The 26,336-nt window shown below is 50.3% G+C and overlaps 1 protein-coding gene across 2 annotated transcripts in view; it reads left to right on the top strand.

The window, feature by feature from the left end:
* Window positions 1-26,336, top strand: part of FGF18 (fibroblast growth factor 18) — a 65,124-nt gene that overhangs the window by 17,414 nt on the left and 21,374 nt on the right. For both annotated transcript variants that reach the window (XM_058849130.1, XM_058849131.1), the window contains one exon: window positions 5,844-6,024. In XM_058849130.1, coding sequence (XP_058705113.1) covers window positions 5,844-6,024 — 181 coding nt within the window. The remainder of the gene's footprint in view (window positions 1-5,843; window positions 6,025-26,336) is intronic.

The raw sequence follows: 26,336 nt of genomic DNA, 5'->3' as shown, positions 1-26,336 counted from the left end.
GCTGAGTGATGGCTGCATTTCTCAGAGATTGTGTGCTTCTGAGGGAGCAGGGCTCTGACACTGCCCGAGGAGATTCAGTCTGTCTCTCTGAATGCACAGGGCAGCTCTCTGGAGGAAAGGGGGCTTCGCTTGCAGAGCAGCTTTTGGATCCAAGTATGTGTCACCTTGTGGAGCTTGTCCCCTTTTCTGAGCCCTGGAAATGTGTTCTCTTTGGTCTTATTTAACATTTCTGAAATCCACAGGGACAGGCAGGCCTGACCCCCTCATCTCCCTATTTCCTTCTCCTTTTCCAGCTTTCTCACCAAAAAGTAATACCAAAGAGCATTTCAAGTGGAATTCTTTGTAAATGCCATCGGTAGAGTTTTTTGTGGAATCTCATGTCTGATCGCCTTGAACAACCACTTCCACAGTGCTCTTTCTCACAGACCATCCCAAAGGTGCACAGTCATCTTCCATGGTGACATCTCCCACGGCTTAGAGTGAAGCTTAAATTTTTGGATATTTATTTTTAAAGAAAAATCCCTATTTTTCCATGGGTGTCACGAAGAAACAAACACCAAAGCAAAGCTCTAAGTTCTGTTATTTGGAAAGGCTTAGCTCCATTTGTGGAATTCTGGCACTGTTGCACCATGGCCTCCCTCCCATTGGATGTCCAGAGCTTCACTCCAAATCAGGGATATTCTCAGAGCTAGCCAGCTATTGGTTTTTTCCAGGCACAGAGCTCTTAGCAGCTTCTCCCAAGAAAATAATTTCCATGGGTGTTTTTTTCCTCCTTACTAAACATCAACTAATGTGAAACCAGCACAGTGCCATCTCTGCATATCTGAGCAAGGAGCTGCTTTTGCTCCTAAACCCAGAGAAGGGACCACGCCCCAGCCGTGCTCATCCACTCCTGTCTGGCCCCGGACTAGGCTCTGTGACACGAAGGTAACAACATCCTGGTGTTGTTGGATGGACTTTTTAAATTTTAACTTTGCAGTTAAATGGAGGAAAAATGAGTGCCTTGTGTTTCACTGTGGCTGCTATGGGGAGCTAGCAAATCCTTCGCATACAGGAATTTTGCCAAAGTCATGGAAGCAAAGTGGTTTGTTACTTGCCTTTGAGGGCTTGGGAGAGATCTGTCCTGGATATCCTCTTGTTGACCTTATTGTGTTAACTTTCATGTGTTTAGAAGGTCACGGAGAAAATCATTAATATTAGGTTGATTTGATGGCTGAAAGGTAATAAGTATTTCCTGCTTATCAGATGGGGTTTGAGAGGACTCTGAATAGCTTGATTTGTTTATCTTTTGCAATCGGTACGGCCCTTAGCGAGAGGGATTTTGTATTCCTGCTTCAGCTGGGGGAATGACATTGGGCTTGTTTTCTGCCGAGTGCTCCACAGCACAAATAGCAAAACACCAGGAAACTGTGAAGTCCAGCTCCCAGCTAACTTGGCCATGCTGTGGGCCTTGGACATCTCATGCTGTAACGCTTTATGACATGAACAATAACAGATTAACATCCCCTGTTACTGGAAAGCTCAAAATAGAAAATATGAAGTGCGTGGAGGTTGGTTGGGTGGAAAGCCAAATCCTGTAAACGTGGCTTGGCACAGCCAGGATTTCATTGACCTTGGCGGGGCTGGGAGTGCTCCATTCACAGGAGGCATCTGTGAGTGCAGCAATGGGGCACGAGCCTGTGCAGGGCTGACATCACAGTGCTGCTCTTGGAGGCTTTTGCCGTTCCTGAGCTTTTCTTGGATTAATGCGCAGTGAAACCTTAGGCTGCATCAGCAAAATGGTCTTTCCCTCACCCTCCATCTGGGATTTAGCAAAGAGGGGAGTCATTCTTTAGGCTGAAGGATCATTGTAAAGCCATTTAAAATGAAATCCAGTCTTATTTGAGAATCATTTGGCAAAAAAGCACATGAAAATCTCCAGTTGTGGACTCGCTAGAAGACAGACGTCGTTTCTGGTTCCTTTGGCTGTTGGGAAAGGAGGTAGGACTGAATGTTCCACCTTGAATGGTTGGGCAAGGACAACAGATAAGGGAGAGCAGCTTCTTTTCAGGAGGGAGGCATTTCTGTTGCTTCTAGGGCTTGAGGTGATGGTTGTTTTTAAAATAAATGCTGTTTATTCCCTTGCATAAACTCTGGATAGCCAACTGTATTTGTAGCTGTATATTATCATCAAAAGGTGTGGTGACAAATAAATAATGAATGGATAAAGAGCTGATGGAAAAGAAAAAGAGAGGAAGTGTGAAAATGAAACCAAATTCAGTGCTCTGATTTAACAACTGGGCTTTTTCAGGTTATAAATTATTGCCAAAGAATGAGATGGAGTTATACGAAACCACACTCCTGAGATGCTGAAACCAGCATGCACAGACAGCAGACAGATGCCCAAACCAGCTGGACAGATGCCAGACAGACCAGAACCCATCCCCAGGCCCCTGGAGGAGTCCTGTGTCCCACAGTGCTGCTCAGGAGCTGGAAGGTGCAAGCAGCCCTTCCCTTCAGGGACCTGTTGTGTGCAGCTCTGGACCCAGGGTCTGTTTGCTGCCTACACAGAGGTGTGGATGGTCAGGCTGAAAGGCAAAGAAGGGTTCTCACACTGTGTGAGATATGTTTATGTGCAGTGACAGCATTTCTACAGTGAAAACAAAAAAGGAAAACTTGCTTTGGTGAACAGCAATGAAAGCCCTTTGGTTTAAGGGACTTAGAGACATTTCTGCATTGAAGTGTGTTTGGGGGTGGATGTACTTGGTTTCAGGTGACCTCCCTGAGTGTTGGCAATCAGTTGCCAAAGGAGACATATGTTACTAATTTTTATGAGATTTATAGAGGAGTCTCTCTTATGGTATATATCCATGGACTTCCTTATCTCAGAGGGGCTTGCTGCTCGAGGGAGTGTACCCTGTAGGGGAGGGGTCCTGTGAGAGTGGATTTTAGCAATGATCAAACAGGTTTTATCTCATGAAACGATCACTGCATGAAATTTTATTTTGGTGTATTGATATTCTCTGCTGCAGGCCAGATGCAGCCCAGGCTGGCATGCTTAACTCCCTTTGGCCACCCTCCAGCAGAGCATCCTGTTTTCACAGGGTGGTTAAGTGTGAGCTTATCTTTAAGCAGGCGGTGAAATCCGGGTGGTTTCACTGCTGCTCTGACCAAGGCTTCTGGCCAGGGCACAGCTCAGCTGCCAGGGGAACCTGTAGCTCCTCCAGGATCCCTGCCCTGGGACAGAACCGGGCCCTTCCTGGGGAGGAGGTGGAGTGATGCACACTGGGCTGGGTGCATTTGGGGTCAGCATCACTTGCTGATTCTGCATCAGCTACTTCAGGCCTTGGCTGAGGGTGATGCCAGCCAGCTCCTTGGACGGGGCAGGAGGAGATGTCACCCCCTGTGCTGCTGGTGCCCTTCTTGTAAAGGCAAGGGGCTCTCAATTAGCTGATCTTAGGCAGGACAGTGGTGACAAAGGTGCACAGGTGTGTCAGTGACACGTTGGAGCTGAGCACTGTGCAGGATGCTCCGTGGGTGCTCCTGAGGCACTGCAGCCACAGGCTGGGGCCTCTGCTGTGCAAGTCCTCCAGAGACAATTAGAAGAGAATTAGAACATGTTTTGGGAAGCAGATTGCATTTTCTGTTGGGAGTTTCCAAAAAAGCAAAGCAACTTGCCCTTCCCCCCACTTCAAATCCCACCTGTTTTGGTTTTTTTCCTAGAAAAATGTGAAATTCATTAATGTGTGGTGAAAGCAATGTAACTACGTCATCTTGACTTAAAATCTGTTTTAAATCTTAAAACGATGGAGCCAGAATTTTAGCTGCAAATAGCCTTGCCTTGTGGGCACAAGGCAGACTGTCAGCGTGACTGGAACATCTCTGGGTTTGGTAGCTTAGCATCCTTTGCAACTATGACATTTGAAAAGAAAGCAAGAAAAGACATAGCAAGGAGAAAAATAAATTAATATTATTTCTGTCAAAAGCCAAGCCCTGTATGCTGTGCTCAGGTGTAGCTGTGGTGCCTGGGGAGTGCAGGGCAAGCAGAGCCCAGCTCTGTGCTGGGCAGAGCTCTGCCAGCATCCTGCTGAGGCTCCCTGCCATGCCCTCTGCCCAGGGGCTGCTCCTCCTGCCACATCCCCAGTGCTGAGTCCCAGCTCCTGGCTGCGCTGTTTTCTGACAGTGGGAAACACTGTGAGCCCTGTCCCTGTCCTCTGACACTGCTCTGAATGTCCCAGCACTGCCCTGAGCCTCATTTGCCCAGCCTGTGCCTTCAGCTCCCTACGGGCTTCTGACAGCAAAATCAGAGTTAAATCACCTTCTCCTCAAAATGTCAAATACCAAAATCCAGATTTTGGGAACAGCACCGAAGGCAATCCCTCAGCATCACTGGGAACCTCATGGCTGTTGAGCTTGGGCTTTGGCTCAGGGTGCTTTCTGAAGGTCTGGTGCTCAGCAGCACTGCCTGCCTGAGGTTTTCTTCCTGCTGCAGGCCTGGGTGTCCCCTAGATAATATAACCTAGATATCTAGGTTATCCCTAGATACTTGGGAATGCTGCAGAGTTCTGCTGAGATTTGGACTTTCAGGCTTCACAGTGTTTGCTGGTATGAGATGGTGTGCAGGAGGCTGAAGTGGGGCTCTTTGGTGTGTTGTAGCCACTTTCTGTATATGTTTCAGTCTGAGGTGGATCTGAACAAGGATTTATTGACTTTTTCTCATTTTCATTGCCAGTTTCCTCCCCACACTGCTACATCAGAACACTTTTTTTTCAGGCCACGTTTCTAAGTCCTTTATTCTAAGTCCTGTAAAGGGAGTCTGCCACCAAAATGTTGCCAATCTGTGAGTTTGGAGTGGACAGTGTGGATGCTGTGGTGCAAATGCTCCACAGGTCACAGATGGACCGATTGTGGAGCAATTTTTGGGCTTTGCTATTGTTTGGTGTGAAGAGCTTTTTGGGTGCACGCTGCCCAGTCTCCCCCTTGGGAGGGCACCTTGAGAGCATTGGTATTATCAGGTCCTCTGACTTTGGGCAAGCCAGGTCAACTCTTTGGAAGAAAAGTGGGACTCCTGATTTGATATTTCTTGGGAATACTTAAAATAGGAAATGAAATGAAAAGTTTATGGTAATATTTGAAGCCGTGGTGAACTCTGGTTAATTTAGTCCTGTGGCCAGAACAGATGAGGTGGCTGAGGCTGTCAGACCCCTGCTGACCACAGCCACTGGTGGAAAAGCTGGTTTGACTCTCACCACTCCTCGTGACCTCTCCCCAAGGGAGCTGTCCCATGGTACTGTGGAGGTGGACAGAAGCACATCCATGGATGGTGACCACATCATGGCTTCACTGCAGAGCAGAGCTGTACAGTGGACAAGTGACACTTCTGTTGTACTGGGTTTTATGTGAAGTTCAAGTCCAGCCTGCTAAGGGCAGCACAAAGAGTTTTTTCCCTTGACTTCTCCCTGAAGTTAACCCAGAGAATCAGTGCAGTGCTGCTGCACCAAATCTCTGAGAAGGGGCTGGCTGTCCCTGCTCTCCAGTCTGTGCCTGTGTAACCTGGTAGAGGCTGTGCATATGCAGTGGAGAGCCTGATTTATGGTCAGTGGGGCTAACCAGGATTAAATCAAAGCAAGGACGAGCAGAAGTTTTTCAAAAACACCCAGTTTGATTGTAACCCCCCAGGTTTGGTTTACTGAGGAGAGTCAGCTCTGGGTGGCATGACAGAGTGCCTGACACTGCTGCCAAGTGAAGAGCAGCCCAAGCTGAGCCCCCAGTGCCAGTGCCCTTGGCAGGCTGATGTGCAGCCCCTCTGCCCCCGAGCCTTGCTGTGCTCACAGTCTGTTCTGTTCTCTCCCCACCTGTCCCAGATGTTTGCTGCTGAAGAGAATGTGGATTTTCGGATACACGTGGAGAACCAGACGCGGGCGAGGGACGACGTGAGCAGGAAGCAGCTTCGGCTGTACCAGCTCTACAGCAGGACAAGCGGGAAACACATCCAAGTGCTCGGCAGGAGGATCAGTGCCAAAGGAGAAGACGGAGATAAATATGGTAAGAACATTTACTGGGATCCCCCAGACTTCAGGTCAAAGGCTTTAATCCAGGGTGTTGTGCTAAGAACATCTTGGGAGAAAAATAATAAGAGCAATAAAAACCAAAATAAGAGGAAAAATCTCTTTCCAGGTTAAGAACATGAGATTTGGTTTGCTGGCCCTGCCTCCCAGCTGCAGGCAGTTCCCATGGTACTGCCATGCCCCTATTTATTAGTGTATGGTTGGAGAGAAGAATGTCTTTCTGCCCAAGCCATGAGCTCACTGTGTGTTTACTGCAATTCATAAATGACACCTAAATTGGAGGTTGGGGAAGCCCTTTCCCCATGAACTCTTGGGCCTGTGATTGAGTGAATCCAGTGTTTGAATGAAGCACTCCCATCTTCTCAGGTAGTGGGATGTTTGGTTTGAACTGAAAGTAGACTTTGAGAGCTTTGAGAGTACCTTGGGGCTCAAGCTGAGTCTCTGAGTGTGTGGATATTGCAGGAAAAACAATGCTTAACCTCTGCTAGCAGTGCATCCAACGATTCTTCATGTGATTTTCACACAAGCAACATGCTGGAACTGCTGCTGGAGGGTGGGCTATGCAAAATCCTGTAATTCTGATTCATTTGGAGATGGTTGCTGCTGAGATGCTTTTTCTCTCGTTGGCTGTCGGGAGGGTTTTAGGGCTGTTGAGAGCACTGTTCCTGTTGGTGTTTGGGATGTATGTTCCCATGCTGCTGCAGAGGTGTGTGAGAGTTTGCTGGCTCAGCCAGCACGTGGGATTGTCTGGTGCAGCACTGCTGAGGTGGAGCTGAGCTCCGAGGAGGGCAGCTCAACATCTGGGAGCGGTTGTTCCCTCAGGAAGCTCCAGGACAGATGTGGCACACACTGAGGGCAGCTGCTGCCACTGGCGGAGCGGGTGCAGGAGCAGCATGAGCTGTGCCACGGGAAGCGACAGCCAGCGAGCTCCTGGCAGGTAGGAAGTGACCCCAAGGCATTGTGTGGGGTCAGCCCTTCTCTCAGAAAGAGCCCTGCCCTGAGGTCTCATCAGCCCTGTCCTTTGTCATTCCCAAATTTCCAGATACTACAGGAGTGAAGAGTGCCGCTCGGCTGCTAATTATTGTGTCATTTTATGGCGTTCGTGCTCCTGAGCTCTGATATGGAGACGAGTCTGGGCGCTGCCGCCGCCCGGGGACGGCTCCTGCCCGCGGAGGCTGTCAGGTGCCGTGATGGAGTTTTCCTCCCGGTGAAAGAAGGCGGCATTTACAGTGGGTGCAGCAGGGAAATGTTCCCGGGAGCAGCTGACAAGTGCTAATTTATGTGTCAAAGCCCATCTTGTCCCCTTCATACATATGCAATCGTGTCTGAACAACAAACCCGCGTGCGGGAGCGAGCTCGTGGCCGAAAGCGGTGCTGCCATGGCAGAGCCCGAGATTCCTGGACCAGAGCTCCTGTATCCCTGCCTGTCTCCAAACCCTGCCCCTCCACCCCTGCCTGTCTCCAAACCCTGCCCCTCCATCCCTGCCTGTCTCCAAACCCTGCCCCTCCACCCCTGCCTGCCTCCAAACCCTGCTCCTGCATCCCTGCCTGCCTCCAAACCCTGCTCCTGCATCCCTGCCTGCCTCCAAACCCTGCTCCTGCATCCCTGCCTGTCTCCAAACCCTGCTCCTGCATCCCTGCCTGTCTCCAAACCCTGCTCCTGCATCCCTGCCTGCCTCCAAACCCTGCCCCTGCATCCCTGCCTGTCTCCAAACCCTGCCCCTGCATCCCTGCCTGCCTCCAAACCCTGCCCCTCCATCCCTGCCTGCCTCCAAATCCCTCTCCCAGCTGCCGAAGTGCTCGGCTTTTCTGCCTGCACCCCCAGACCCGCCCGGCCCCGGCCCCGGAGCCTCCTCAGCAATCGCGTCGAGGCTGCGGAGCCTTCTGGCCCCCAGCGCAGTGAAAGGTTATGGAAATCGGCTCCGGTCCTGCTTGGCACGGAGCACTGGGAGCATGATAATCGGGGAGACAGTGAGGTGGGACTCGGCGGGCCGGGATGGGACCACGCAAAGCTCCTGTCTGGGATAACGGAGGGGGGAGAGACGTCGGAGTTAGTGGAGTGAGAACCATCTGTGTTACAGCCCAACCTGGACACAAAGGCAACGACACAAGGCTCATTATGTGCCGGGAACCCCTCCCCCCGAGGCATTATTATGGAGTAACCTTTGATCAAGACCAGAGAGAGGCTTAAACCGGGTCTGGGGATCTCAACAGTTGCGAACTTTTGATCCACATCTCCGTCCTGCCGGTCGGGTCTGCTCTGGAGGAGTACACCTCTCCTCCCGGGCAGCACATGGCCGAGTGTCCCCTGCCCTTCCCCTGTCGTGCCCTGCCTGCCCCAGCCCGGCCCTGCGGCTCCCTGCCCCAAGGGCTGCGGCTCGGGAAGGCTGGGGGAGGACAAGCGCGTCTGAGAAATGCCTGAGCAAAGGCAAGAGACGTGGGAAAAGGTGCCCGTGAGATGGCTCCAGCCGTGAATTCTCTCACCAGCCCGGTGCAGAAGGTGACATCAGGCAAGGGCCACGCCGGTCGGGGTTCGGGTGGGAAGCTCTGTCGGGACGAAGGTCCCTGGTGCTCATCACCACCCCATTAGCACCAGCTCGTTGCAAGGACAGCAGAGCAAATAACGTTTTAGCGCCTCTTTCCCGTCTTCCCTTACACCCACAACAGTGTCCAGATTTTTTTTTCTTTTATTTTTTTTTTTTCACATATCCAACTTCCAAATGCGAGGGTTGTCCTGCCTTTGAAGGGAAGTTACTTTTATTGCAAGGTTTATTGACTTGTGTAAAACTTCTCACCTCTTGGCACAGAGGAAGCCCAGAAGAGAGGGGAGGTGGCAGATCTCGGGCAGGGAAGGGCCGCTTTCCAAGCAGCCACCGCAGGTACAGCAGAATGAGCCGCCAGCCCTGGCTAGGGGAGGGGTGATTCTGCAGGGCTGGGGATCCCCCTGGACTGTTTTACTCAGGTGTGCAAATGCCACGCTCTGCAATGTGTAATTCTGCTGCCGTCATCATTCCGGTGTGTAATTTTTGGTTTATGCATTCTTTGGGGCCAAGATCTGGCCCCGTGTGTCAGATTATTAAATGGCAAATTAAATCAGTTAATAGAATTAATTGAGTCGATGTAATCCCTCTAATCAGATGGATTTGATCCCTTCTCGGATGAATTAGAATCCATTAACAGATAAGTCAATTATTGGACTAAATTAAATCTAATAATAATGCCTGCTGCTTACAGCAACACTAATTAATCTAAATACACTTACCTATCTCCCAAGGTTGTTTTTTTTTTAAGGGCTTAATTGATGTTCCTAAAGTGCTCTGAGATCTTTAGATAACAGATGATCTATGTGAGCAAAATATTATCTCTTAACAGACTATAAACTAATTAAAGGACTGATCTATTTGCAAATTGCATTTTTACTTTAATCTCTTCAACCTATTCAGAAGGAATTTGCACTGGCCCAGAAAAAAAAATATTCCTATTATAATCTTATTATTACTTTACGGGTTCCTAAGTGGTCCTTTCATTCAGAAAATGAAAGGGTGAAGGAGAAAAAACAACCATTAAAGTGCTGACAAAAAAAAAGAAAAAAAAAAGAGAAAAAGAAAAGGACCTGGAACCTTTATTTTCTACCTCCGATAAATGGTACAGATAGGGAAGAGAGGGATCAGTGACCTGAAACCTTAGATCCTTTCATTTATTTTCATTTCACAAAAGGCAGAAGACATTCTATCCTGTTTGCTCACGATCTGTGTATCCGGCGTAGTTGGGCAGACAGAGCTCTCTTGGTTGGGTGAAGGCATTTTTGCCTCATTTGTATTTCACAGCCATGGGGGTTTTGGTTTAATTTGTCCCCAGCTCCTGCTGTCCTGCGGGGCACGGAGCAGTGACAGGCACGAGTGCCGACCTGGGAGAGCTCTCTGCTGCTCTCCGGAGTGTTCCGGGCTCTGTTCTGTCCAGGGGCCCGCTCCACCGAGCTTCCACAGCCCTCGGGAGCTCAGAAACCCTGGGCTTCAGAGACCTTCCACTGCTCAGAAACCCTGGGCTTCATGATCCTCTCCTGCTCAGAAACCCTGGGCTTCAGAGACCTCTCCTGCTCAGAAACCCTGGGCTTCATAAACCTCTCCTGCTCAGAAACCCTGGGCTTCATAAACCTCTCCTGCTCAGAAACCCTGGGCTTCATAAACCTCTCCTGCTCAGAAACCCTGGGCTTCATAAACCTCTCCTGCTCAGAAACCCTGGGCTTCAGAAATCTCTCCTGCTCAGAAACCCTGGGCTTCATGATCCTCTCCTGCTCAGAAACCCTGGGCTTCATGATCCTCTCCTGCTCAGAAACCCTGGGCTTCATGATCCTCTCCTGCTCAGAAACCCTGGGCTTCACAGACCTGCCAGTGCTGAGCCCTCTGGTCCGCAGCGCGGAGCCTTTAGCAGGGGAGGGCACAGGGGGCACAGCGGGGCCCCGGAACCGGGCGGGACCAGCCCCGTGAGGCTCCCCCGGGTCCAGAACCCCTGGGGAGGGGAGGGGAGGGAAGGGAAGGGAAGGGAAGGGAAGGGAAGGGAAGGGAAGGGATTGCAGTTGTCTAGACATCAGCCACGCTCCATCCTGCCAGAGATTTCATTTGTGGTAGAAGTGGGCTCTGTTCCATGAGGAGGTGTAATATGTGTGGAAAATATTATTATAGCAAAATAGCCTCCTTTAATTGACTCTGAATTTTGCAGGATTCCTTCCTGGGTTTTGGTAATCCGGTGCTCTCCAGAATTAATGGCTGACATAGCAGTTCTTGGGGCTTGGCAGACTGACAGCTAATTTAGAACTCCCTAAACTCATTTCACTAATGACTCCCATTTGTTCTATCTGAAAGCCTGGAAACAAATGCAAAATACCAGTGCCATTGTCCCATCTTTAGCAAGTCATTCTTTCCCCTCAGTATTTCTGGCACCTTAACACAAGCTGCCTTGGGAAATTTGATTAACCCTTCCCCTTCCTGGAATAGTCTAAATCAATTTTGATCCCTCTCCTGGGAAGAGCAGGAGTAAAAAGCAAAACTCATTGTGGCTGGAAGGCTCAGAGTTTATCTGCAAGAAAGACAAGAGATGTAGTCCAAACAGCAATTTGGATTTGTGAAAGATCACTGTATTTCCACAATTTTTCCACGTGTTTTTCTAAGCTGCTATTCTTGCCAGGAACAGGTGCGTGCAAGGGTTTGTCTGTCGGTGTAGCTCAACCCCAAATCCCGCATGAGCTGGGATCTGTTTTGTAATTTATTGTGCTGACCCATCAGGATGGCTGTTTCCCATTTAACCGACATATCGCTGCCTCCAGTCTCTTCCCATTACAGTTTTGACATCACGACAAGACAAATAAATTTTTTAAAAGACCTTTTATCTCCTAAACCATTTATTTTCACTTACTTAGCCCGGGGGCAGAGCTGACCTCAGCGCAGGGGATGATCATTCACCATGGCAGCTGTACAGTCATATGGGTCCCGAGCTGGAGCAGCCTTTGCCCCGCAGCTGCTGTGCTGTGGCTCTGGGCATTTCCCTGCTTGCCAGCAATCCCTGAGAGCTGCCTTATGTTTAATTCCTTAGAGCATCTCCCCTTTTCCTCTGCAGCGGGGCTGTGGGGAAGCTGTTCCTTGAGCACAGATGAGGGAATGAGCCGAAGCTTCAGGCAGCTCCAAGCTTTGCCGGCCATGTGTGAGGCAGAGCTGGGGCTGAGGATGGAGCTGAGGATGGAGCTGAGGATGGAGCTGAGGATGGAGTTGGGGAATGGAGCTGGGGTGGAGCTGGGGTGGAGCTGGGATGGAGCTGGGATGGAGCTGGGGATGGAGCTGGGGATGGAGCTGGGGATGGAGCTGGCATGGAGCTGGCATGGAGCTGGGATGGAGCTGGGATGGAGCTGGGGCTGGGGATGGAGCTGGGGTGGAGCTGTCATGGAGCTGGGATGGAGCTGGGGATGGAGCTGGGGATGGAGCTGGCATGGAGCTGGGGATGGAGCTGGCATGGAGCTGGGATGGAGCTGGGATGGAGCTGGGGATGGAGCTGGGGTGGAGCTGGGATGGAGCTGGCATGGAGCTGGGATGGAGCTGGGGTGGAGCTGGGATGGAGCTGGGATGGAGCTGGGGTGGAGCTGGGATGGAGCTGGGGATGGAGCTGGGGTGGAGCTGGGATGGAGCTGGCATGGAGCTGGGATGGAGCTGGGATGGAGCTGGGGCTGGGGATGGAGCTGGGGTGGAGCTGGGATGGAGCTGGGATGGAGCTGGGATGGAGCTGGGGTGGAGCTGGGATGGAGCTGGGATGGAGCTGGGATGGAGCTGGGGTGGAGCTGGGATGGAGCTGGGGTGGAGCTGGGATGGAGCTGGGATGGAGCTGGGATGGAGCTGGGGTGGAGCTGGGATGGAGCTGGCATGGAGCTGGGATGGAGCTGGGGCTGGGGATGGAGCTGGGGTGGAGCTGGGATGGAGCTGGGATGGAGCTGGGATGGAGCTGGGATGGAGCTGGGGTGGAGCTGGGATGGAGCTGGCATGGAGCTGGGATGGAGCTGGGGCTGGGGATGGAGCTGGGGTGGAGCTGGGATGGAGCTGGGATGGAGCTGGGATGGAGCTGGGATGGAGCTGGGGTGGAGCTGGGATGGAGCTGGGGTGGAGCTGGGGATGGAGCTGGCATGGAGCTGGGATGGAGCTGGCATGGAGCTGGGATGGAGCTGGGGCTGGGGATGGAGCTGGGGTGGAGCTGGCATGGAGCTGGGGTGGAGCTGGGGCTGAGGACAGAGTTGGGGCTGGGGCTGGGGCAGGAACTGGGCCTCCCAGCTTGCTCTGGGCACCAAGGGCTCTTGGCTGCCCTCACCTTCCTGGTGGCTCTGAAATGTTCCATTTGAAACACTCTGTAAGCGTCTTATACAAACCATCTGTACGTTGAAGACATTTTCAGTTTTTATTCTGCCATATTCTGTGCCTGTGCCAGGGTGGGGAAAAGCCTTGCTTAGGCAAGATGAGAAGTTTAAGAAAAATCCAAGCCTTTCCAATTCATGACAAACCTATTTTGAACAATGAATTTGTTGCCAGTTTCCTTTACTTTTGATTTTAATAGCTGCTCTCCTGAGCTCCTGCTGCAACCAGCATCAGACCTGAAGCTCAGTCTCTCTGCAGCAGTCCTTGTTTTGTACCTGCACTAACAGCAAAACCTTTCATTTATTTATCCTCTGACACCACACTGATTTTGGATTTCCCTACTCCTGGATCTTGAGATAGTTTAAAGAACCTTGGCTTTCATGGGGAAAAAAGAGAATCTCCTTTTAACTCTGTGTCCAAACTTCAAGTCTCCACAAGCACTGGGTTTGGAAAGCATAGGCCTGTCTGTCAGCAAATATTAGGGACCCAGATATAACGAGGAGAGGTGATTTAGAGATCTGCTGATACTTTGTCATTTTTAATTTCTTTGTGGAGTGGAAAGTGATCTACAAAGTGAAAAATCTTTATTTTCATGCAAGTCATAAAAGGGTTTTTGTTAACAGTTTGTGTGTGTGTATATAATTCTGCACTGTGATTTAAGTGTTCCCATTAGAAATGCAGAATAGGAAATAGGATCCCATCTGTGAGCAATTTAAGAGGAAGTGAGACAATGGAGTCGATTGCTGCTTCAGTTTAGATAATCAATACAAATATTATTAGTATAGTGATTTATCTTCTTAGACACTTTATGAAAATGTGAATGCCAGCCCCTGAAGAGAGGTCAATATGATGTTATCTGCTCCTGTCTTGCTGTTTATGGTGCTTTCCCATGAAGGTCAAGCAGCTGCTTTGTTAAATGTTCTTCCCTGGCTCTAGTGAAATAACACAGAAACAAACTTAGGGCTTTCCTTTCTCCTCCATGGCTCTGTGTCAGTGTAGTGATCGTTTCTGTCTGAAATCTGTACTGGGAACTGCAGGGGGGACACTGGGAGATGATCTTTAGGGTCCCTTCCAACCCAAACCATTCTGTGATGAAGTTCTGGAAGAAGTTTGCATAATTTTAAATATATTTCTAGGCCAGGAGTGATTCTATGCACAAATGCTGACAGTTCCTTTAGGTTTATTGCAGTTGTTTTATGTTGGTGTCTGTTACCAAACCTTGTTTTGTGCTCTCTGAGGTTTTCCCATGTTTAAGCATTTGGCCAGTCAGTGATTAATTCAAGTTGGTTCTTGGGGTGCAATTAAAAGTACCCTACAAATAGGCTAGTCTGCATTTCCAAAAGGGTTTTTAATTGCTTTTACTTCGGAGAGTAAGGAAGGAAAACATTGTCAACAACTGCTCTTGTACATTTTGCTTTGGGTGAACATTCCCATACATGATGCCAAGTGGCCAAAGCAATTTTTTCCTTCACAAGAAACATTTGGAAGAAATAAGAAACGTCAATAACCCTATTAAAAGCTGCCTAACTAAAGACAGGATGGGAAATACAAAACCTGATGTGAAGATGACACTTCTCCTTGAAGGTGCAGTAGAGCCTCACTCAGCTGTTGTTTGAGATTCCTAAGGTCAGATTCCTGGAGACTCCTGGGAGTGCTGGCATTGGCCACTCCACTCACCTGGAGCAACTCCTGCTCCACTTGGCTGAGCTGGGCTGGTGGGACACTGGGCCTGGACCCTCCAGACACTGGACACAGAAGGAACTTTGTTCCTCAGGTATAATGAGGTGACATGAATGTCACCATCTCAGTGTCCTCACGTGTCCCCCCCTCAGCCCAGAATGGCCTCAGCTCACGGTGTGCCAGCAGGATGAAAGCTCTGCAGGTGGAGAGATGCTGAGGAGGCTGTGCTAATGGAGACAACACTGGTGGCCTGGTTAGAAGTGATTATTTGGTGCTTTGAGATGCTGTGAGACCGCTCCTGTTTTCAGGTTGGGGGTTCCTCAAGAAAGACGTTAAATTTATAAAAAAATACAATTTCAGTTGCTCGCATTTCACCTCAGCTCTTTGAAAAACCAGATAGTCAGGAATTTCCGCAGCTGCAAGGTGGAGCACAGCAAACATGAACAATGCCAGCAGCGCTGCGAGAACAGGGCCCAGGCCCTACAGAACTGCACCAAGCCCCAGGCTCGGCAGAAAGGTGAAAAATAGCAAAGTTGTGAAGAGGAGAAACTGCTGGTGCATGACGCTTGGAAAGCTGGAAGAATCCGAAAAGGGAGCTGAAAATACCCCCCAAAAATGACTACCTGTGGCTTGAACGAAATAGTGTCCGATCAGCACTCAGAAACCGCTGAATCCAGGCTGTTCCAATACTGGCATTTTCCAGACTGCTTGCCAGTCAGATGCAGAGGAGAACACGTGTGGAGTGTCTGCGGTCCCAGTGCTCGCAAGAAGTGGAAGGCGAGCTGGATGCAAAGGCAGGGAGAAATACCAGTAAAAAAGAAAAAACACCTACTGTTTCTTCCAGTGGGGCTATTGGGGTTGAAGGGAGATGGGCACATGGCTGCACTCGCGAACATCCCTATTAATGAGCTGTGCCAGCAATAAATAGCGCCCACTTTGGTCCCTGAAGAACTTTCAGTATTTTCTGCATGCCTATAATAGACAGTTCATGCTTTTATGGTGATGTAGGAGCTGAGACCTTCTCAATATACCCTGAGCTTTGTGTCCCTGACTTGTAGCTGTCTTGGGGATGTGCCTGTCCTTTGCTGATGCTGCCTGGAGTGGTGGAGCTTGGAGCATGACTGGGTCGTGCTCAGGTTTGTTTTTTGGCCTTGCCTCTGTGAGCTGAAACGTGTGTCAAGGCCTTCTCCTCTTCTGCATTCACAGCTGCCAAAAAAAGGTGCCTTTCTTCCCAAAGCAGCAGGAACAAACCCCAGCCATGCACCGTGACCCTGCCTCTCTCAGCAGTGAGGAGCTCTGGGTGTTCCAGGGCAGCTGTGCTGGCTGGAGGGGCTGGCCCAGGTAGCACTCTGGAGAGGAGTCCTTGTTCTCCTCGGCTGCCCAGCTGCTCTGGCCTTGTCCTAACGCTGGGCTGGTGGGACAGAGGAGTGCACGCCGCTCCCCGGCTCGGTGCTGCTCTGAGCCTTTGACACACTGTGGGTGATGTGCTTGGGGTCCTCACTTCAAGCTGGTGGGCTTTGGTTTACACCCCATGGTCTCAAGTGCTTTTGGGAGGACAGCAGGAGAGGAAATGGCTGTTGGAATGTGAGAGGGGAGCTGTAGCATCAGGGGATGTCACCCACAGCCTCCAGAGGCTGTGAGGACCTTGGAGGAGAGAAGCAGCAGGGAAGGGCCAGGAATGGGATGGCATGTAAGCACCAGATAAACCTAAAAAATAGTGTCCAGGTGTCCCCAGTGCTTGGCCAGGAACAGCTGCAAGGCTCAGAGTTTGCAGGGGTGAGTGCTGGAGCAGACTGGGGAATGCTTTGGGCTCCCGGTTTCAAATTCCACATTGGGTTGAGTTAGAAGGCGAATACCGCAGCTCCCAAAAGCTGGTCTTGTCCTGTTGGGATCAGTGATGGAGGCCCAGGTTCCAGTGCCGAAGGAACGTGCCTAAGGGTAATTTCAGCATAAATCCCCAATAATGTTTCTGTTGGTTGCATGGAGGGATCACAGGGCTGGATCTCTGTTAGAGCCAAGGCTCGATTATCCTTTTTCCTACGCTCCTGAAACTCCACCGACTTCAACAGAGCCATTCCTGGAGCTCCTGTGTGAGACTGAAAGGAGATTAAGTGCCCAGCAGTGCCTCCCATTCCTCCTGTGTCTTGCACCTTTGTTCAGACCTTGCATTTCAAACCATTTTAGCCGGTGGGAGGCAAATCAAAGCTGTTAGGTTTGAGCCGGTGACAATGGCCTGGTGCTGTGTGGTGTGCCCAGCCCCTTGCCTTTGTGCAACGTTTGTGATTCTCGCCTTTATTTCATTTGCTTCGGCATCTGCATTTGTAACCGTTTTTTTCAAGTGAAGTTTCTGACTGGTGACTCATTAGGGGTAAATAGGCAAAAGGATATTGACTTTACACCTACTAATTTGGGGGTGCTAACAAGCACATGTAAGAGCTTTATAGTCACCGGGTAAATTGTCCCACCTGAGGGGGGCTGGAGGAGGGGAGATAAAAAGCATTACAAAGAAACAGCACTTTTGTTTCTAGCTCTCAGCCTCGGCTGTTCCTGCGGCTGCTGGAGCTGGGGTGGATGTTTGATGGTCACCATTGCTGGAGCCTGTTCTGAGCTTCCCCAGGATGTCCCAGCAGCACCAGAGCCGTGTGGGCACAGGGTGAAGGTTATCACGGTGCGATGCTGAATGTGCTCGCTCAGAAATGAAGTTCCATCGGTGGGGGAAACACAGCCTCCCTCCTGTGATGGGAGTCAGGGTGTGCTGTGCTTGGAAGAGCAGCTGGAGACAAAGTGTGGCTCGAATGTGGAGGCTGTGCCAGCAGTGTGGGAGGGGGCCTGCTGGCAAACCTGCCTGCCTGTGCCTGCCAGGGCACCGGAGCCTCACAGGCATGGCCAGGGGCAGCTCACTCTGCTGGGGCCAGGGCTCTGTCCTGCTGACAGCACCCAGTGTCTGTCCCTCTCCAGCCACGCTGGTGACACAGCAATGCCACCCTCAGGTGTGCTCAGATCAGGATGGCACTGGCTCAGAGCGTGACCTGTTGTAGGTGCACAGATGGCAGTGATGGTCCCTAGCCCTGGTGGTCTTGCCCAAAGCAGAGGGTTGAGCTGGGTGACCTCTTTGAGAGCCTTCTCAGCCTGAATTACTGCTTTGGAGAGTGTCTTTCAACCCTGATTGTCAGAACACGACTAGCAGGTAAAGCCATTGGTGATCCCTTGCTCTGAAGGCAGTGATTTTCCTTTGGATGCATTCAGTGGGACCTCGGGAAGTGACTTTTGTGGTTTGTCCCCATTTGTGATTTTTGTATTGAGGTTTTAAAGAATCTGTATTGCTTAAAAAATTGGAGATTGGCAAAGTTTTTCATTGTCCCCCTTTGGTCCTTTTGCTCAGCTTGGGGTGACCCACTTGTGTGGGAGGATGATGCCATCTGCACAAGGGTGTGTGAGCCGCAGTTTATCTCGGAAGGTGCGTGCTGGGGAGGGGCGAGGCACGCTGGGCACCAGGGTGAGAACCAGCTGTTGCCTCTGCTTCTCTCTGGACACAAGTCTGGTGTGCTGTGTGCTCAGAACAGAAGGAAGCCCTCACCACTGGCTGTATCCCATGTCAGGCTCTCACTCTCGGGCTGTGACTTCAGCCTCGCCTCTTCTCCTCCATTCCTGACCTGGCTGCAGCCAATATCTGTCTCTCAGCAGGAGGAATCTGAGGAAATGCAGCAAACTTCAGCTCCTGGGGCTAAATTGTTGTGCTCTCTAACAGCAAACTGCGTTGAACTAATTGACAACCAGCTTTAAACGTATCCCAATCAAGCAAATGCATTGATTTGTTTTTTCCTCTTGCCGAGCACTAAGCAGCTTCCAGCTTGGTTTCCTCCCCAAGAAGTGGATAACTCATCTATTGTGTAGTAAAACTGATGGGCAGTGTTGACTTCTATACAATCCTTTCAGTATGCTTAGGGAGGAAGGAGTTCTTATGCTTCTATGAATGTTTGACCACTTTAAAAAAAAGCAAAACAAAAAAAAGCCCGACCCAAAACCACACACAACAACAAAAGATGATCCATTTTCTCTGGACGTCTTTGAAAGAAGCTTAGTTTAGAGACAGACTGGAGAGAATGGCTATTGATTTTGTTTGACCTCCAAAGAGACTGCGGTCAGTATATTTTCCCTGTTGGAAGTGGTTCAGGGCTCTGAATTTCCGTGTCAGCGTTTGTATCCTGAAGTGCACTGAAGCTTTTGCTGCTTCTTCAATAAATAGCAAGCTGTAGGGAAAGGTGATGCTGGAGTAAATTTATTTCCTTCTGGATCTGCCCTTCCTTTCTTTTTCTTTTCTATGTAGCTTGGTCGTGTTGCTGATGAAGCTTTTACAATCTTTCTCATTGAATGCTGTGCAGGTTTGTGGGTTAAGCTGAGACTACAGGCATAGTTTTGTAATCCCTCTTTTGCTTTTTCCAGGGCTGAGCCAGGTCCTTTCCCAACCTCTTGCCTGCACCAGCAAGAAGCAAGATGCCTTCCTGTGTAGAGTAATAAATGCTCTAAAAACTGCCATCCTCTCTTCTACCCTGATTATTCTCAACCTTTGCAGAGGAAAGCCTTCCTGATTTTTGCTTAGTCTCCTGAAGAGAAACAGATTATTCTGTCTGGGGACTCGGTTGTACTGGAAATGCTCTCCTTGGTACAGGTCTGTGTAGTTTTTTAGATGTAGTTTTATAAAGTGGCTCATGACAACTGATATGCCTTTCTCTGGCAGCCAGCTAACAAAGGATGGCTTCCAGGAATGGCAATACCTGTGGGATAGGGCGGTTGTCAGGTCTAAAGGAGATTCTTGGAGCTCCTTGTGAGATGAGCGGTGCCAATCCCATCTCTCCATGCCGAGGTGTCAGCTGTTATCTCCTCCTCGTTTAACAAAGTGCCTCATGTGGTGTGGTTTTGGGGAGTGTGCTTCTGCATGGGCCCAAGTTCAGCACAGCCAGCACATCAAAGGGCAGCCTGAGAAAGCTGCCACAGCGTAACCAGGTCACGGGAGAGCTGCTGATGTTGGGTACCAGCTGCTGAGCTCCCCTGCCGGCTTTGCCAGCGTGAGCTCCATTTCTAACCCGCACAGACAGAGCCTCTTGGAATCCCCTTTCGAGGCAGCTTGTCTCCATGCCTCTGCCAGCCTCACCTGTGCTGCTGCTGCTGCCCCAGGGGTGTGAGCCCTGCAGCCTGTGTGGGCTGCTGCCAGCTGCACCCACCACTTTCTAACTCCGACACTCAATTCCCAGAGAGCGATGGCCCTGTGCGTCCCTAAAAACCGGGAATGGCTGAGGGGCAGTTTGCACAGACTGTGCCAAGCCGGGCTGAGGCTGCAGCCCTGCATGTGAAACTCTGCAGAGTCCCCAGAGCAGGACTTTGAGGGATCACCAAACCTTTCACTGCTGCCTTTAGCCCAAACGCCCCTCTCCCCACATCTGAATATTCAGTTCCATTAACCCCTTGCAAATGGCTCAGCGGTCACCTCCGGAGTGGTGAGAACAGAGAGCTGGAGCTGTTAAGCCCCTGCACAAACACGGAGGCAAGGAGCTGATGGGAAGAGCTTGTGGGAGGGGGTGGATTTTCAAGTGGTGTCCTCCTGTTTGCACTGCACCACTGGGTAGGACAGGGCAGTGCAGAGCAGCTGCCATGGGACAGTGTAGGAATGTTTATCACTAAATTTGTATATTATAATTATGGTATCTAGTTATAATTATTACTGATAATAATATTTACAAATAAATACAATCATTATTATCAAGTTAATATGACATTCATCAATGCACTGCTTCCTTTGGGAGCGAGTAATCCTGAGCCTGTGGTCTGAGCACAGACTGGGCTGTTAGGCATTGCCCACCTCAAGGTCATCATAAGGCTTTGTTAATTAGTAAGCAGGAAGTTTTGCCAGAGCCCTGAGCAGCAGGTGATGGGCCAGCTGAGCATTTTGCTGGAAGGACAGGTAGTCACAGGGAAAGCAGCAATGCTCTGTGGTGCCCTGTTCAGTGGCTTCCAGTGGGGGGTCAGCAGGACATCGTGGTGATGGATCAGAAGCATGACAATTTCTTGCTAATGATCTACATCATAAATGAAGAACATGTAGAAAAGCAAAGATGTCCTTGTGTCTTAAATGCCTGTAGTCTGCTTCTCAGAGCTGGGTACCATTATCCCTTTGATTCTCAAAGGTAATTGCACCTCTTAATTAGCTGGAGAAAACAATTCCCATAGCCTGAGATCTTGCTATATAAATTATAATTAACCCCTTGGCACTGGAAGCTGAGATTTCCTGCCCCCGAGCACAAAAGCAAAACATGTTAGCAGCACTTGATGTGGGGCCCAGGGGTCAGGCTGCCACCCCAAAATCCGGCTACGCTTCCCAGGGCAGCGGGAAAATGGCAAGGAAGCCACAGGAACACAAGGGGAAGCTCTAAATGCACCATCTGAGGGGGTTTGGCCTGCTTTCTTTTCAGAGCTGCTGATGTCCCAACAGGACAGACAGCAGAGCAAAGAACAAACCCAGCCCTGGGGAAGAGCCGGGAGCGAGGAGCGGGTTTGTGAGGCAACATGGCCGGGTGCCCCGCCGTGAGAGCGGCGCTGGCGCTGCTGCCCCACGCACCTCCAGCCCGAGCTTTGTCTGGTGCCAGACACACTTGGCTGTGCCTGTTGTGTGCAGGGCTGGGCCACCCACTGCTGTCATTCACCAGCAGCCTGCTTTTTGTCTCCTTTTCATCGGCCTGCTGGGGGATGAGCGGTGACTCCTGGCGCCAGAGGTGACCTGTGGTGAAGCGCCAGGTTGGGCAGCTGGCGCTGGGAGGTGACAGCATGGCTGGGGCTGTCCCGAGCTGTTCTGCACCTGTGACACCTCCCTGCCCGCTCCCCTCAGCCACGCTGTGCCCTCGGAGGAGGGTCAGGCCTGCTGAGCTCTTGGAAAGCCACACTACAGGCACACAACGCTTCAGTTTGGAAGGGATCCTAAAGGTCAGGGAGTTCCCCACCAGGAGCTTGCACTGAAGCTCTTTAGTCTGTGTTAGTTGGTTCCTTTGCTCCTTTGGGGTCCCGGATGGAGAAGTGGCTCCCTTCTGGCACAGGTCAGGCTTTTTGCTGGGCTGTAAAGCCCTTGGAGAGGGTGTTGTTGGCCAGGGGCTGTCTCATGTCCCAGCACTGTGGTGTGTCCTTGGGCTCCTCTGTGCTGGCTGGGAGTGTCTCAGCAGTGCTTGCTGGGCTCAAGTGGTGGCAGCCAGCATGGGGGGACATGGTCACCTCAGCAGGGTTCAAAGGTGGAGGCAGCCGTCCAGGCTTGGCACACAGATGTGGCCAGCAGGGCTGGGCAATTCCCTGGGCTCTCCAAGGCTGAAGGGAGATAAAAGGAGGCAGAAGGTGTCCTGGAGGGGAGGAGGAACGTGCTCACTGGCAGGGGGTGGCGAGTGTGGGAAGGAGGGTTTGGGTTTGTCCTCTGTCTGTCCGTAGGTCCTTGGGTGAATTCTGTGCTGGCTGCAGAGCTGATCACAGAGCCCTCCAAGCCAAGTGAGCTCTGCCAGTCCCAGTTTGGATGGCTGTGGGCTGTGGAGCAGAGATGTCCCCTGCCCATGGCACCCGCAACCTCCAGGAACCTTTTGCCATGTGGGTTCTCAGGGCCACCCCTTCAGGGTGGGGAGAGGAGGGCAGGATGGTCCATCCCAGTGAGGACAGAAAGAGTGGAGAGAATTTTGGATGGAAATGTGGGGCTCAGTCTGAGCTTTAAAGATGGCCTGGGTCTCTAGATAAACTGATATAAAGAGCAAATAATATAATATAATACTGATTTTCTGCTGTCAGTGCTGCTTCTTTAAACTCAGAATGCTCCCCACCCCCCAAAAAGCTATTGGAGGTATTATTTCTTTTCTTTGCTGCTCTTTATAATGCCACAGATGAGGACTGGCTTAGTTCTGTACTTGGTTTATTTTTTGTATTAAGATTTAACATGGGATCTGCATTTCTTAATCCAAACACTTATGGTTTGAATGCAGAATTATATTTGAGATTTTTAAAGTACCTTTATTAAAACATAAAACTAATTTTACAGTTCTGACAGGTCTTATTTAAATACCCAGTGCCAGATGCCTTTTGTCCCAAATGACTTCAGGGAAGAAAAAAAAAAAAAGACTTTTAAAACTTCTCATGCAATTAAAATGCAGTAAAAGGGAAGTATATAGTCTTACAGATGCTGAGGACTAGGGGTAACAGTTTAAGAGAAGTCCCGTGATAAATGTTTCCAAAAATAAATATGTGAAAGCAAAGGTGCTAAAGGGAGAGTTAATGTGATACCTGAGTTTGGGTGGTTGTTGTGTTATTTCTGTTGCTTCTGCCCTGAGAGCAGTTTTAAGAACTGTGCTGTGTCTGTAGAGAGAAACCTCTCCAAAGGGGCTGGTGCAGAGGATTTTCTCCAAGGCCCTTCCCCTGAGGCACTCTTCAGGGTGCAGCTGGATCCAGATGTCCCCAGGGGCTGTAGATCAGTCCTCCCCCACGTCTTTTAACCCTTACCCCAAAATAGTCACACTCTATTATATCCTCTGACCCAAGAGTGATGATTTTCTGTACTTCATTTAATAATAAGTTATCTTTTATCTGGCAAAAGGGAGCTTCAGCAGCACAAGCACTAAGAAGTCAGGTATCTTTGACACTCTGTTTGTGACCATGTCTAAGAGCAAATCCTGCTTAAAACGTTAAAATAGAGAGGAGTTTTCCCCATGTGCCAGAACATTTTCTTCTGGAAGGTTGTGCTGCTGCCTCTGCTCCTTTGGGTTCCAGAGCCGCGAGAATCCCACTGAAAACACCAGAGCATCCTGCAACTTTATTTTCAGCATATTTTTCACTTGCTGGAAGAAGGGAATGTTACAATGAGTCCCTTTGAGAAAATGCACAAACACACTGATATTCTGATCCATTAAATTAATTATCCTTATTTCAGTTTTTACTGGTGCAGAATAAGAGCCCTGCTTGGTAGAACTTAACATCTTTGTGTATCAGGCACGTCTGATAATCTTAATTCAACCAACCCTGCAGCTGCTTGACACATTCCTCCCAGTTAGCCCTGCTTTGGAGCACTCACAACCACAGCAGAGGAGCCTGGACGTGCTGACTTCTGGAGTGCGTGGAACCATCTTGGCGTTGCGATAGGGGAGAGATTTATGCATTTGGGACTCCTTGGAAAGGGGAGATGGTGGTGCTGACATCACTCCTACTTCCTCCCTTGGGATGAGCAGCCAGCCAGCAGCTGCCTGAGGGAGGTGGGCAGTGCTGCAGGGTCCCTGTGCCCTGCCCTGAGCTCCTGGGCACAAGCGGAGCAGCTCTGCAGAGGCACAAGAGCACACGGGGTTCCCGGCTGGCCATTCTCTCCTCACTGTTATTCGTGTGTACATCAGTGTTTTTATTGGCTCCAGCTGAGACTGGGAACAAGAGAGTCAAAATAACTTCACTGGGGTTTGTTCTTGCAGTAATTCTAACCCTCTGTGAGGATGGGAAAGGTTCACACTCTTTCCTGACCCGGGAGACTCCAGCGCTTTGGATGTGTTTCAGCGAGAAGCTCGGGGCCAGCTTCTGAGGTCGCTGTCTGTTGGGCTTGACTGTGTCAATAGGAGTTTATTCAAATGAGAATGATCAAAGACATCAGGGTTTGGCCCTTTATTTTTCATTTTAGGTGCTTTTTCAAGCATAACAGATCTTCTGAACTTTTTTGAGGCTCATCCTTCAGTAATTCCAGACTCAGAACCTGGCAGCTTGTCAAGCAGTTTTCCTGCCTCTGTAGAAATGCTGTCCACTTGAGCTGTGCTTGGAGGCAGCAGGACACCCTGGTGAGATAGAGGAATTTCTGTGCTAACATTCTGAACGTTTCTCTTTCCAGGCTTATTTCTTAGTCATGGCAAGTGTGCAGGTGGCAAAGTTCAGGGCACAATTTGTTCACAGCCATCCCTGCCAGGCGTTTCTGAAGCACAGAACCTGCCCTCCTCCGCTTCTACTGAACCTGCTCTAGATAAGCTTATTCACCAGCACTGCAGCAACTGCCAAAATACTTTTAGTGTCTCTTATGGTGAATTATGTATAAAACATCTGCAAGAGGTCAAGTCTGATTTCCCACTGCTTAATCCTGTTTTCTTAGATGTACCAAAGGGTGCAAATGGCTTCACGTTAGAATGACAATATTTTACATGAATTTTTCACACTGCTAAGGGATGACCAGCCTCTGGGTAGTGGCAGCTTGGGCCAGAAATATGGAACTTGGAGGGCATTTTCTCTGTGTGTTTGTTTGTTTGGTTTGTTTTCCACAGAATTACAGATTCAGGGATTTACTAAAGTTTTATTTAAGTTGGATAAAAATCTCTTAGACCTTGGTATTTATTCTGGTCTGATTCTGGTCTTGTATCTGCTGAACTCTCAAACCGTTTTTATATGTGTAGGCTAATAAAGGACCTCAAATTAGCACATTTTCATTTAAGCTTCTCCCAAGATGTGGTGACTAAAGTGAGTTTGTAGGGACTATGTTTGGAAGCTTTGTCATCCTACAGAATCACAGAATCATTAGGTTGGAAGAGACCTTCAAGATCAAGTCCAACCCAGCCTTAACACCTTGATAGAGCCTGGGTGATTTGGGGAAGAGGACTTTCATGTTTTAGAACCTTCTTTTTACCTTGATAGTGCCATTCTGGCATAAACAACACATCTTTACAGGATAGGGAGGCAGAATCTGCTTGAGGTGGTCCCTGAGATGCTTGGGGAACACCAGCTCAGCATCGTCCCCTGGGCATGTTTTGTTAGCCACTGCTGAAGGGGAAGGAAAATTTTGGGTAGGGAAATTTTTTGGGTGGGCATCCCTATAGGTAAGAGCTCTGTAATGGTCCAGGTCAGGCTGGCCAGGGCTTAGAGCAATGTGCTCTAGTGGAAGGTGTCCCTGCCCAGGGGGGTGGGACTGGCAGAGCTTGAAAATCTCTTCAAACCCAACCATTCTGTGATTTCATGGTTCTAGGGATGGTGTGTCAGGCTTGACTAGAGAGTGATATTAAATAGTGAAGAGTGATTTTAAGTCGTGTGAGAGTGATATTAAATGATGTGAGAGGGATATTAAATAGTGGAGGCTGACATTAAATAGTGGGGAGGGATATTAAAGAGCGTGCAGCGATACTTTCTGTCCTGGCCACCGCAGGCTGGGCACGCTGTGGGTGAACTGCAGCACAGCGTGTCCAGCCTGCACAGCTGCCACCGGCACGGACACTCCTGCATGGCTCGGGGCTGCATGCTGCAGGCGAGGCCAGGAGCGCCGAGGGACAGCTCAGAGTGCTGGATGTGGGACAGGAGCCTCCCTGGGGCCAGGCGGTGCTTTGGGAGCTCCCCGAGCATCGCCCGGAGCACCCAGCTCCTGTCGGCTGCCGTGGAGGGGAGAGCCCGAATGGGGGAGAGCCCGAATGGGGGAGAGCCCGAATGGGGGAGAGCCCGAATGGGGGAGAGCCCGGAGGGGAGAGCCCGGAGGGGAGAGCCCGAATGGGGGAGAGCCCGAATGGGGGAGAGCCCGGAGGGGAGAGCCCGGAGGGGAGAGCCCGAATGGGGGAGAGCCCGAATGGGGGAGAGCCCGGAGGGGAGAGCCCGAATGGGGGAGAGCCCGAATGGGGGAGAGCCCGGAGGGGAGAGCCCGAATGGGGGAGAGCCCGGAGAGCTCGGAGGGAACACGGGCTCGGTGCCGGGATCCCGCAGC

Source organism: Poecile atricapillus, chromosome 13 (genome assembly GCF_030490865.1).
Source record: "Poecile atricapillus isolate bPoeAtr1 chromosome 13, bPoeAtr1.hap1, whole genome shotgun sequence".
NCBI classification, from domain to species: domain Eukaryota; kingdom Metazoa; phylum Chordata; class Aves; order Passeriformes; family Paridae; genus Poecile; species Poecile atricapillus.
Note: the sequence above shows the minus strand (reverse complement) of the source record. Positions and strands in the feature narration are given on the sequence as shown.